At 45.3% G+C, this 13,725-nt stretch overlaps 1 protein-coding gene across 2 annotated transcripts in view; it reads left to right on the top strand.

Annotated features, from left to right (window-relative positions):
• Positions 1-13,725, top strand: part of LOC147605002 (putative diphthine methyl ester synthase) — a 64,403-nt gene that overhangs the window by 35,212 nt on the left and 15,466 nt on the right. Inside the window, exons 1-2 of one of the 2 annotated variants that reach the window (XM_086793871.1) lie at positions 11,221-11,510; positions 11,698-11,822. In XM_086793871.1, the coding sequence (XP_086649997.1) occupies positions 11,319-11,510; positions 11,698-11,822 (317 nt within the window). In that variant the 5' untranslated portion in view covers positions 11,221-11,318. Of the gene's footprint in view, positions 1-11,220; positions 11,511-11,697; positions 11,823-13,725 lie in introns of those variants that run through there. The other variant, XM_086793872.1, reaches the window with a different exon arrangement.

Below are 13,725 nucleotides of genomic sequence, written 5' to 3'. Positions count from 1 at the left end.
CTAGCCTCTAGCCTCTAGGCTTTAGCACTTTTTGTCATTGACTCATTTGAGTCCGTCCGTGTATTCTGCCTCCTTAAGGCTTAGTCTTGACTCTTGAGTCATGACTCATTTTGTATCTACTTAATTATTAATACAATCAATCGTCAACACCTTCACTCTTTGATTGGCGTATTTTGTTAATATGACTCAAAAGCTTACCATTTTAGTGTAAATTTGTGCTCATTTTGATGTACTTCCAAAGTAGAATAAGTGTAGAGTAGAAAAACTTAAAAAAAAGGTATTTTTGAGTGCCGTTCCCTCCCCCATCCCCGTTCCCTAGTTATGGCCATCCCCCGTTCCGTCCCCGTCCCCCGTTACCGTCCCTCGTCCCTTGTGACTATGGCCCGTGTCCATGTTTCCTACCATCTGCTCTCTATTGTTCCACCAACACATGGTAGCAACAATATACAAGAGAGCACGTAGGACAAGAGAACACTACATAGGGTATGTGATCTTGGAGTCCAGTTCCTCCCTATTGCTACTTGCTTCCATATTTAACCATAAAAGCTTACCAATTGCAAGTAGAGTCGATGACAGTGGAAGTCTTTGCGATGGAAGTGCTTGGAGTGTTGAAATCTTTGTTTTGTCGCAATCCTTCGTGACAAAAGTCTTCAAGAGGATGAAGGGAACCCTGGGAAAGCTTCCCCCTATGGTTCAACTTGAGAAAGGAAGGCTGAAATTAGGGTTTTTAGCAAAAGACTAGAAATTACAGCAAAAATAAGAGCTGTTTTGCTGAATTTCAGTCATTGGGGAGTGTGTAGGAGAGTGTACAGCACCTGGAAACACTCTTGGAAGTTGGAAAAACACCCTAGCAAGCTTGGATATGGAGTTGGGAAGGAGAAAAGTACAGAAAATATAGCCAAAGAGGCCTCATGAAGGAGGCGCCTACTTCTAGAGAGAGAGGGAAGAGTGAGGTGGTGAGTTGTCCACTCTAGGTGTCAGGTAGGTGCTTTGTGGTGCAAGCTAGAACGGACACATGGCTGGTTGCTCCCTTTGTACAAAGGGGATAAGGTCTGGGCGGTGGGCATTGGGTTTTGTCCACCTTGGGACATCATTGTGCGAACCAAGGTTGGTCATAATTTATAAGTGAGTTTTGGTCGCCCAAAACTGAATGAAGTGGGTATACACTCACTTATAAATTAGTGCTAATTCCCAAGGCTAGGTTTATGACCAATACTTACCACCACTTGTCACATGCCATATAACCATGTTAGCAAACAGTTTCACACGCATGGTTCACGGGCGAGCGTCCCCTTACCCGGAACTACACATTGGTCAAGCAAGCATGAAAACAACATGCAATTTCAATTGCAAGCAAGCACATAAAGATGCTATGCAATGCAGCATTGGTATGGACAATCCCCGTTCATGAGACTATACCAAAATAGACGTGCTCCAGGCAAGTACACGAGGTACCAGACCCAATGGAACATGAATCCACCAGGTATTTCCGGGCATGTACACAGAGGCACAAGTCCCAACGGAAAGCCAATTCCATAGTATCACATGAGTGGCATCAATCCCCAGCATATACAACTGCCATGGACACCAGTCCAATGTACATACACGATGAGAAAGCACGGGTGGACCAATTGGGTGGCCAAATGGTGACAACAAAAATATCCAATAGCAAGAATGAGGAATAAGTGAAGAGGTGGGTTATCTACAGGTGCTGGTGACTATTTTAAGAAGACACTTATTTACAATCAGTTTTGTCCCTTCTCACTATTTTTAACCTATAAAAAGGTCGCTTGGGGCTCATTTGGAGGGTTCAATCTCTTGGCTCAACCTTGTAGTAGGGTGAGAACACTTTTCTAGCATCTTTTTGGCCCATTTGCACCACTTTTCATTGCCCAATCTGCCGCTGAATTCTGATGCTCCAACTTGTTCTAGTGTCTTGGTGTCCGAGTGTCCCAACTGTTTGCTTGGGCCTATGTGCACCTGTCTGCTGCCCACATGTGTCACAGTAGCAGCACAAGGCTTTGAACAGAGATGCCATTCACAATTGTCACATGCACTCTGCACTCAGAAAATGGTGACAAACTGGCTCATCATCAACAGTGCAATAGTTGTACAGTATTAGAACCCAATAGGATGATATTTGTCGTAGGCTGTGACCCCCATTGTACATCCTCAGTCCAGGATAAGTCAGGCACAAGCTACGTAGGTCATTCCTCGGCCTTAGCGGGTCAGTCAGTCAGTCAAGTCCCTTAACCCACTTGGAGAGAATCATTCATGCATGTAGAGTCAGTAGAAGCCTTAGGGTTTGCATCAGAAAGCACTCTGCATCCTGCATAATTGCATTCATATGCCTGTGCATCATTTAGAACATCTCAGAAGCCTTACGGAATTTACTAGGATTTATCTGGTATTTTTTTCATATTTTTTGGTATTTATTTAGCATTTATAAATATAAGCTTTATTAAATAAATGACCAGCCAACTTGACTAGCCTCTAGTTAGTATAAATAGGCTTGCATAGGGCTTAGTTTCTCATTCAGTCTTCAGTGTGCTAAGAGCTTTCCTCCTCAGCCCTAGGAGTACCCTTGCCTTCAGCACTAGACTAGTCTCATCCAGCCTTGGAGTACTTGAGTTTTGCTTCTCTAGCCCTCTGAGCATCTGCGTTTTGCCTTCAGCCATCCACAGTCTTCAGCGCAGCAGTACAGTAGCCCACAGTTCTTCAACGCAGCAGTATAGCAGCCCACAGTTCTTCAACGCAGCCATACAGTCATACACAGGCCATAACCAGCAAGTACACCTGCGTTTTCTGCATATCTAGCAAGTACACCTCCGTTTTTTGCATACCCAGCAGCCGGCCTATGCACAGTTCCCCTACAGATCTGCATTTCAGTCTACAGCAGTTCTCAGCCTTCTAATCATCATCCACATCTGCCCTAGCCATCTGGTGAAGGTAACACAGCATTCATAAGCATTTACAGCATTCTAACATAGCTTAGAACAGTCCACCGCCTTCTTTTCTCAGCCTCAGGTGTGCAGCCCTTCCTCATGTCCTTGGGAAGAGTGCATAGGCTCGAGATCAGTTCATCGAGGTGTTTCTACAGCTGTGTATAGTTCAGCCAGGCTTCCGATCCTCCGAGACCTTGCGTTTGGCTTATCTACAGTCCACAGTCATTCTCTCTAAAGAAATAAAGCAAATACTATCTCATTATCGGGATAGGGGGCCCTTCAGTGGGTAATTCGGGACCCAATCTGGTGTACAGTTCTCATATCTCTCTCTTATATCTCTTTAAAGTTTGAAGTATTAAAGTGGATTGCTAAACTCACGAAACTCAGGATACAGAAGGCGGTGTGAGCATCTGTGTGACAGGATCTTCCAATACAAAGACTTCCGCTGCATATCACATTGGTATCAGATTCAGATTGTCCACACACACCGTATCCTAGCGTGGGGGCATCCTTGGATGGTTAGATTGCGTTCCGGCACGACCACCGACTTCAGCATCATGTCTACAGAAGAGAGTACTCATCAGCCGGAAGACGTCTCCCCCGAAGGAGACCATGTTCTTCCGCCTACAGTAGACACCATAGTTCTTCTTAGAGCTCAGAATCAGCTGCTCATGGAGCGTCTCCAACTCTTGGAGGCAGCAGCAGCACGTCCTTCTCCACCTCCAGCAGCACCCGACTACATCTCCCTCTTCTTTCAGATGGAACAACAAAGGAGAGAGGATGAGGTTCGAAGGAAAAGAGAAAAAGAAGAAAGACAGGACTATAAGGAAGCCCAACGCAGGATCGACGAAGACCGGCGTCAGGCTGAACTCGCCGCTTGGGAACACCAACGTGAGCTTGATCGAGAACGTATGTTACTCGAGCACCAACGGGAAAAGGAGGCCATACACTTGAGGTATGAGCAGCTCTCCTCAGTCTTCCTAGTCATAGGTGTCACCAGCCAGCAGTCCGCAGCAGCATCAACCACCGTTATTCGCAGTCAACCAAACTTCAGTAAGTATGATGGTAAGTGTGAACATTCATCAGTTAATCAATTTATTCATCAGTTAATCAATTTATTCATCAGTTTAATGCTCATTTTCCATTAGCTAGGATCACAGACCCACAAGATAAAGTCCACTTATCGGCTCCTCATCTCACTGGTGAGGCAGTCACTTGGTGGCAGCATTGGTCTAGTATTCATACAGACCAGGCCACAGGTGTCACAGCCTTTGATTGGGACATCTTTGTCCATGACCCGAAGACCAGATTTCTCCTGTCCTAGTACATGACCGGTCTGAAAGACGAGTTCTATGGACTCAGACAGAACGGATCCCCAGTGCTTCAGTTTTCTGGTCAGGTTATTACTTTAGCACAGCAGTTAGGGTTATCTGAGCAAGCTAAGATGGAGCAATTCATTCGTGGATTGGACTCTAACATTCGGTTCACAGTTTGTAATTTTGAACCAAGTACATATGATTGGGCTCTGACTCTCGCTCAGAATGAAGAAATGAAGCTGAACGGGGGCAAGCCCAAGCAGTCATCTCCATCCAGTACCAAACCCGAGCAGCAGCAATCAGCTGCACAGACAGGGGAAGGTAACGCTTCTAAAAAGGACGGCAGTAATAGCTCCAGTTCAGGGGGCAAGAAAGATAAAGAACCTAAGAAAACCCCTGATGAAAAGGCTAAAGCAGGCACTACTGGAGGTTATCTTCCTTCAGAGGAGCAAAGAAAGTACCAGTCAGAAAATAGATGTTTTTTCTGTCATATTATAGGGCATGGTAAGAAGGATTGCCACAAATGGCAAGTGGCACAAGCCGCCAAAGCTCCTTCTGCCACAGTTGCCACAACCTCCCCAACTCCTCCAGCCCCAACTCCTCCAGCCCTGCCTACTACCTCAAATGCAGTTCAACTTTTACCTTCTATGCATCCTATGCCATCCGTGGTATTTGATGCTAAGCAGGAGGGTGAGAGCGATGCTGCTCAGAAGAGCCTTATCCGAGCTTATGGCTCTGCCCAGGATGGACAGTTTGTAGTCCTTTTCGATATGGGTAGTTCTGAAGACGCCATCTCTCCCCAGTTGGCTAATAAATTGAACTGCACATTAGTCCCATATCATCTGGATGTGGACGGGTTTACACCTGGTCTTTGCATCCACATTTCCCAGAAGGCACAACAATTTGTCTTTGAAGTTCAGAAGGCCTCATTTCAACGAGATTTCATCGTCTCACCTCTGTTGGGGTGTGACATGATCTTAGGAATTCAGTGGTTCCGTCAGTATGAGCCTATTCCCGATTGGGGACAAGACACTTTTACTATTTGTAAAGGTTTTCCTGAGCCTATCATGATTCGTGGGGATAGAAGCATTCTTGGCATCCCATCGATTTCGCATCTCCAGGCCAGACAAGCTATCCGCAAGGGAGCAGAAGAAGCACTCCTTTATGTTCGTGCTCAAACAGCCCCTCCCTCATTAGTAGCATCCGTTACATCTTCAGTCCCTCAGTTAGCAGACCTCCTATCCAGACATCAGGACATTATGCTTAGGGACGATCTCCCGCCCAGTCTCCCACCCTCTCGCCCTGAGGACCATCACATTGATTTGGTCCCTGGATCAGATCCTCCTAGCAGGTTTCCCTATCGTCTTTCCAAGACTTTAGAGGGCGAGTTAGAAAAGCAGTTATCTGAGCTTCTCTGAGCCAGATTCATTCGGCCTTCTTCCTCCCCATTTGTTGCACCTATCCTATTTGTCCAAAAGAAGGACAAGTCTGCACGCCTTTGTGTAGACTACAGGGCATTAAACAAACTCACTATGAAGAATAAGTTTCCTATGCCAAGGATAGAATACATTTTGGAGCGTTTAGACGGTGCTAAGTTTTTCACTAAGATCGACCTCAAGAGTGGTTACCATCAGGTCCGCATTTTTGAAGCTGACATTCCAAAAACAGCTTTTCGAACAGAGCGTGGTCACTACGAGTTCGTAGTCATGCCTTTTGGGCTTACAAATGCACCCGTAACCTTCAATAAGATGATGTCTAGGATTTTCGCAGTCCACATTGGGAAGTGTATTTTCATATTCCTTGATGACATAATAGTCTTCTCAACCATTGTGGAGCAGCATGATGTGGAGAAAGTCTTGCAACTTTTGCGAGATAATCAGCTCTACATAAACGCCAAGAAGTCTGTCTTTGGTGTTAAGGAAGTTCAGTATCTGGGCTACATCATCGGTTCCGATGGGATTAGACTGGATCCATCAAAGGTTCAGGAGATCTTAGATTGGGACATTTCTAAGACCGCCCAAGAAATCCGCTCATTCGTAGGTCTTTGTCAGGCCTACAGTACCCATGTCCATCAGTTTTCCAATCTTGCAGCACCTCTTACCGACTTGCTCAAGGGGGTAAAGACTCGTAAGTAGAAAGTTTCAGTTACAGGCAAGGCACTTGATGCATTCCGTGCACTCCAGAAAGCTGCCTCAGAAGCACTTGTATTAAAGTTAGCATCATGGGACAAACCTTTTGAGGTCATCACCGATGCCAGCAATGTAGCCATAGGTGCAGTCCTCCAACAGGACAATAGACCCATGGCATATTACAGTAGAAAGTTGGATGTTGCCGAAAAGAATTATTCGGTATATGACAAAGAGCTTTTGGGTGTGATCACAGCACTCAAACATTGGAAGCCTTTTCTTTATGGGCATGCTTTCACAGTGAAAACAGACCACCAAGCACTTAAGTGGCTTCAGACTATGCCAAGTGCCCAGTGGAGTGATCGACAGGCTAGGTGGAGTCAAATCTTCCAACAGTTTGGAGGTATGATTGAATACATCCCTGGTAAGCATAACCTAGTAGCATATGCTCTTAGTCGAAAGTCCAGCATCCAGGCAGTCCAAGAATCTACCATTCTCGAAATCACGGGGAAAGACTTAGATAGTATGAAAGACCAATATGTTGACTCCCCTGAGTTTGGTACTCAGTACAGTTTGGCCCTCAATTCTGAGCTTGGCCACTATTCAGTAAAGAACGGTTGGTTGTTCTACAAGAATAGTCTCTGTGTTACTCGGGAAAAGCGTTCTGCTCTTCTCCACGATGCCCATGACTCCCTAGTTGGAGGACATAGGGGTATCAACAGTACTCTCGAGAAATTAGAACGGGCCTTTTATTAGCCAAAGATGAGGCGTGATGTCTACGCACATGTACAAGCCTGTAAGATTTGTCAAAATGTCAAGGTTCCCCATACAAAGAAGACAGGTTTAATTCAACCTTTGCCTATCCCCGACTGACCTTTCATCGACATATCTATGGACTTTGTAGGGCCTTTACCAGCATCCACCGGATCCCGTAACACTCAGTGTTTTACCATTGTGGATCGCTTTAGTAAATTCTGCATGCTCATCCCATGCAAGCATACGGCCACAGCCGAGGACGTAGCCCGTCTGTTTCTCAAGCATTGGTATCCAGTTTGTGGTTTGCCTAGCACCATAACATCAGATAGAGATTCCAAGTTTACCTCGCATTTCTAGAGGGCATTATTTGAAAACTTCGGAACTAAGTTGCAGTTGTCTAGTGCATTTCATCCGCAGACAGATGGCCAAACAGAAATTTATAACCAGTTGGCCTTTGATGTTCTCAAGTCATACTGTCATGACCAGCAGTCCAAATGGGAACATTATCTTCCATTGGTCCAAGCTATCTTGAACTACACTCATTCATCCAGTGTTGGACGGACTCCATATGAAGCAGCCTTTGGTCGCCGTTTTTCTTCTCTTTTGACGAGAATGGTGTCTCTATCTTTAGAGGCTAATAAAACCATGGAAGCATTTTCCGAGATCATTGAGTCAGTCAAGGACCGCTTGACCAAAGCTCAAGAAGCATATAGCAGACATGCGAATAAGTCTAGACGAGATGTCCACTTCAAGGAAGGGGATTGGGTCTATTTGCGTATCATGAAACAGAGATTGAAACAAGTGGGCAAACGTTGTCCCAAGCTTTCATTCCGTAGTTTTGGATGTCTCCATGAAGGTAAAGTTGCCTACCAGTTGGACAATGCATGATGTTTTCCATGTTTCTTGGCTAAAACCATATGTTGGTCCAGAAGTGTTTGATGTTTCAGATGAACAGCAGCCAGACGTGGTAGACGAAGCAAAAGTTATTGAGCCCGAGTAGATCCTTCTTCATCTATGGAAGCATGGTTCCGGTTGACGGATACGTCAGTTCTATACGAAATTCCGAGATCGAGGCACCCACGAAGCCGTATGGCTAGACGAGGAGTTCTTCCAGGAGTACCCCCAGTTCTTGGTGGACTCCTTGGAAGCCATGAACTTGCCGCCAAGCTAAGCAGGAGGGAATGTCATATGCACTCTGCACTCAGTGCATGGTGACAAATTGGCTCATCATCAGCAGTGCAACAGTTGTACAATATTAGAACCCAATAGGATGTTATTTGTCGTACGCCGTGACCCCCATTGTACATCCTCAGTCCAGGATAAGTCAGGCATGAGTTACGTAGGTCATTCCTCAGCCTTAGCGGGTCAGTCAGTCAGTCAAGTCCCTTAACCCACTTGGAGAGAATCATTCATGCATGCAGAGTCAGTAGAAACCTTAGGGTTTGCATCATCAGAAAGCACTCTGCATCCTGCATAATATGCATTCATATGCGTGTGCATCATTTAGGACATCCCAGAAGCCTTAGGGAATTTACTAGGATTTATCTGGTATTTTTTCCATATTTTCTAGTATTTATTTAGCGTTTATAAATATAAACTTTATTAAATAAATGACCAGCCAACTTGACCAGCCTCTAGTTAGTATAAATAGGCTTGCATAGGGCTTAGTTTCTCATTCAGTCTTCAGTGTGCTAAGAGCTTTCCTCCTCAGCCCTAGGAGTACCCTTGCCTTCAGCACTAGACTAGTCTCATCCAGCCTTGGAGTACTTGAGTTTTGCTTCTCTAGCCCTCTAAGCATCTGTGTTTTGCCTTCAGCCATCCACAGGCACCACATGGGTTTCATTAGGGGTCAGGCAGCATGTACACATCAGTCGGCAGCATCAGATCCCACACGTGTGAAAGTCGACAGTCAAAGATGATTTTCCTCAGGTCATGAACAGCAAATGGCCAACCAGCATATTCAGGCCTATATAAGCGTTAGGCATCATTTGTACAAGGCATCTATTCCCTCTTTTGGGGTTAGGTCATCATGTAGGTAGTAGAAAGACATCAACCACCTTTTGGGTAGGCCAAAGGCCTCATGAAGTTGTAAAGTCATACATCTTTTTGTAACATAGTGGTATATTGAATACCACCAGCCATCTCTCTCTCTCTCTCTGTCTTCTATGTCTAATCATTTCTTTAAGCATCTACAGGTGTTCCATAATCAAGCTTAGGGCTGGATTGCAGAAGGAGGCTTTTGGCATGCAACAGGTGGTCACTGCAGTAAGGGGAAGGCCTGTCCTACATAGAGGCTGCCTGCCTCGCATGTGCAAAACACTTATATTGTGACGTTGACCACTTGTGTCACAAATGATTTGCCCTATTACTAGCTGGTGGTGTTGTGATATGCAGCGGAAGTCTTTGTATTGGAAGATCCTGTCACACAGATGCTCACACCGTCTTCGTTATCCTGAGTTTCATGAGTTCAGCAATCCACTTTAATACTTCAAACTTTAAAGAGATATGAGAGAGAGATATGAGAACTGTACACCAGATTGGGTCCCGAATTACCCACTGAAGGGCCCCCTATCCCAATAACGAGATAGTATTTGCTTTATTTCTTTAGAGAGAATGACTGTGGACTGTAGATAAGCCAAACGCAAGATCTCGGAGGATCGGAAGCCTGGCTGAACTATACACAGCTGTAGAAACACCTCGATGAACTGATCTCGAGCCTATGCACTCTTCCCAAGGGCATGAGGAAGGGCTGCACACCTGAGGCTGAGAAAAGAAGGCGGTGGACTGTTCTAAGCTATGTTAGAATGCTATAAATGCTTATGAATGATGTGTTACCTTCACCAGATGGCTGGGGCAGATGTGGATGATGATTAGAAGGCTGAGAACTGCTGTAGACTGAAATGCAGATCTGTAGGGGAACTGTGCACAGGCCGTCTGCTGGGTATGCAGAAAACGCAGGTGTACTTGCTGGTTATGGCCTGTGTATGACTGTATGGCTGCGTTGAAGAACTGTGGGCTGCTATATGGCACGAGTGTGCACGTGACATCCCCCCCTCCCCCCCCCCTCCCCCCTTGCTAAACTTGATGACGGGGTGGATACTTTGTCATCCGTCCGTCCTCCCTAGACTACCGACTTTCATTTACTTACTGACTTGATGGACTTTGACACTTTGACTGAACGCCATCCACTTTTGAACTCCACTTCAAGTCCAAATGAAGAACTGAGCATCTCTTCCACTGTTGTCCCCATGCCTGCTATCCCTTTCCCTTAACATAGCGGCCGGTCACGTGCTGGAACTGATCGGGCGTGCTGCTAGGACTTTTTAACTGCTGTGAGAGCTAACTAATGTACTGGTTCTGAGTACATTCTCCCAGAGAATGTTTTCCTCTAGCTTTGCCTGTGTTGCAGACCACTCCATGTGCTACCTACCCTTGGCTGCATTCTTTGATGGCTCTAAACACCTTCTTGGGACATTGTGCTTAGTGGCTGAGCCTGAATGCTCTGATACCAATGTTGCATGTATGGAAGCCTTCTTCTGTGATGATCCAGCCCTAAGCCTGATAATGGAAGACCTATAGATGCTCACGGAAATGATGAGAGAGAGAGAGAGAGAGAGAGAGAGAGAGAGAGAGAGAGAGAGAGAGATGGCTGTTGGTATTCAGTATATTACTATGTTACAAAAAGATGTATGACTTTACAACTTCATGAGGCCTTTGGCCTGCCCAAAAGGTGGCTGATGCACTTCTACTACCTACATGATGACCTAAGCCCAAAAGATGGAATAGATGCCTTGTACAAATGATGCCTAACGCTTATATAGGCTTGAATATGCTGGTCGGCCAGATGGTACTGCTGCCGGCCTGTATTTGCTGTCCACGACCTGAGGAAAATCATCTTTGACTGCCGACTTATCTGATACTGCCGACTGATGTGCACATGCTGCCTGATGCCTGATGAGACCCATGTGGTCCCTATGCTAACCCTAAATGCTGCCTAAACCAGGGAATATGCTGAGATTATGCCATGGCACAGGTGTGCACGTGCCATCACCCATTTGTAGGGCTGTTTATGGGCTAGGTGAGAAAAACAGGTTTGATTGGCCAAGTGTTTACATCGGGCAGCCTAAAAAAACCAGCAGGTGGTCGGACGCTTTTCAAGGGCGCCTGGCTGCTTTATGGAGCTCAAAATGGCAGACCATGGTTGGGACTACAGGTATCACAATAAGGGGCTTATGCAGCCTATCAAAAACGTCCCAATGTCTCATTTTCATTGTTCAGCATTCCAGTCTCTTCACTGCACCAACACAAGGCTGACCTGGTGCCGAGAAAGCATCCAATATTTGTCAAGAAGCGAAGCACACATCAAGGTGTATATTTGTCAGCCTGTGAAACAGTTGCAACATTCTAGAACATTACTTTTTGCTCAGCTATTTAGCAGTACATATGTAAAGTATGGTGTTTGTTGCATTATGATCTGAAATAATTAACTAGAATCTAGATTGAAGTCTCATGAGGTATATGTGATGGTCATAGTTTCTTCAATGTTCCCTACAGGAGAAGCTTTATGGCCGGCCAGTCCTCTTGGCTGATAGAGAAACAGTCGAACTGGGTGCAGATCAAATATTAGAACAGGCCAAATCTTCTGATGTTGCCTTTCTCGTTGTTGGAGACCCATTTGGGTACGATGTGAAGTCCAAGGGTTCTTTCTTTTTCATTTTCACATGGTTTTGAAGTGTATTTGTGAATGCCCTATTAGAATGCCATAAAAAGAGCTTGGAAACCTTTCTTATCTTTGTTGGGAAGTACACTTTTAGTGACAAGTTGTGTGTGTGTGTGGGTGTGTGTGTGTGTGAGAAAGAAAGAAAGATATATTAAGCGTCTACTTAAGACCCAATGGGCCTATGAGAGAGAGAGAGAGAGAGAGAGAGAGAGAGAGAGAGAGAGAGATTAAGCGTCTACTAAAGACCGATGGGCCTATGAGACCAAAATGATATAATAATGTCCATGGCATATCTCATCATGGAATGGAAAATAAAACAGAAACAAAGCATAAACATAGCTATCTCACTAGGGTGATACAAAACTGTCCATGGAAACTCATCATGGAATACTAGGAACATAGAAACATGAGAGCAGCATCAGCTCTCTGTAGATGGTATACCACTCTCCAAAATATCAAGCATGGGGCTAATGAGTATGGCCGAGAGGTCTCTGTCAACTATGTCATGTGGAAAGGTAGCTCAATGGCGGTGGAGCATGTCTTGGGATCATGGCCGACGGCCAGGGGTCCGGGGGCGTCGGGCACGCTGGAGTGCGGAGGCCCGGTCCGAGGTAACTCCTCTTGGGCGAGGTAGGACTGGAGCAGCTCGAGGTGGGTCCACAAGATCCATTGTAGAGAGAGAGAGAGAGAGAGAGAGAGAGAGAGAGAGAAGAAAGTTATATTAACGTCTTCAAAAGACCCAAAGGGTTTATGAGACCAAAATGATGTATAGATAGTGTCCATGAAATTTCGTTATGGATGAAAAAAGAAAAAGCAACAGTAAACTAAAACTGAAAATTGAAAGCTAAGATCTCAGACTTTGAGATTATACAAGATGAAAAATCTAGATCCTATTATGCTTGGTATAGGGTACAATAAGTGTTGGGATATGGGAGAGCTGAATAAAATCAATCAATTAAGCTTGTATGCCGGGCAACGGCCCATCCAAGATGTCCATCATGGGTGATGCAAGAAGGCTAGAGATGTTGATAATTTGCTGTGAGGATGAGGCTGCTCAATGGCGGGCCAGTATCTTCTGAATTTGGGGCTGTTGAGCTGGGGGTGGCCGGGGTCCCATGGGAAGAGGGCGTCTAGCTCTCTAGAGTGTGTGCACCCAATCGATGTAACTCCCATGGGCCCATTGTGAGGGGGCATTGTGGTATAGGCTCTTGTATCCACTGTAGTGGGCTTTGGTGCCTCCCTATCCAGCCCTCTAGGCTGGAAAAACTGGTGATGGTAAGATGAGAGAAGTGTTGGGGGTGAGGATGAGAAGAGTGTTGAGTAGTGACTCTCTGTGTCGGCGGTTGAGCTCAAGTAGGAAGAGTCCAAGGCACCTCTAATCTGGGTATTCCATGATCTGGGATAAGGGCCCAAAGCCCTCTTCGAATAGACAGTGAAATCTCCCTCTGATCTCATAGTAGATTGGGCAGTGGCAAACATAGTGCTTCTCTAACTCAACCCCCATCTGACAGAGTCTACATGTCCTGTCTTCTCTCTCGGATGATTTTTTCCCCATGAAGGTGGTAAATCCAACTTACAACTTAAAGGAGAATTTTTCTTAACAATGCGAAAAGGACCGTAGTAACGTGATCGTAACTTCGGAAAAACTTGTTTCATTGTCTTATGGAGCTATGAACAAAAGAACCATATGACCTTGAAATTCATCATGTCAGTGATGTCTGGTAGCTGTTCGTTGATACTAATCCTGAATTGAGACACAAGCCTCATGGGCATCACACGCGAGATTTCCAATGACATTCATGCAATGAAAACTGTTTGCAAACATGTTTTGTCAAAGTTGGGAGTCGATTCCAAAGCTTTTG

Source organism: Cibotium barometz, chromosome 60, assembly GCF_041138505.1.
Source record: "Cibotium barometz isolate CiBa-2024 chromosome 60, ASM4113850v1, whole genome shotgun sequence".
Taxonomy (NCBI): domain Eukaryota; kingdom Viridiplantae; phylum Streptophyta; class Polypodiopsida; order Cyatheales; family Cibotiaceae; genus Cibotium; species Cibotium barometz.
The sequence above is the reverse complement of the archived record's forward strand: the minus strand, read 5'-3'. Positions and strand labels throughout refer to the sequence as shown.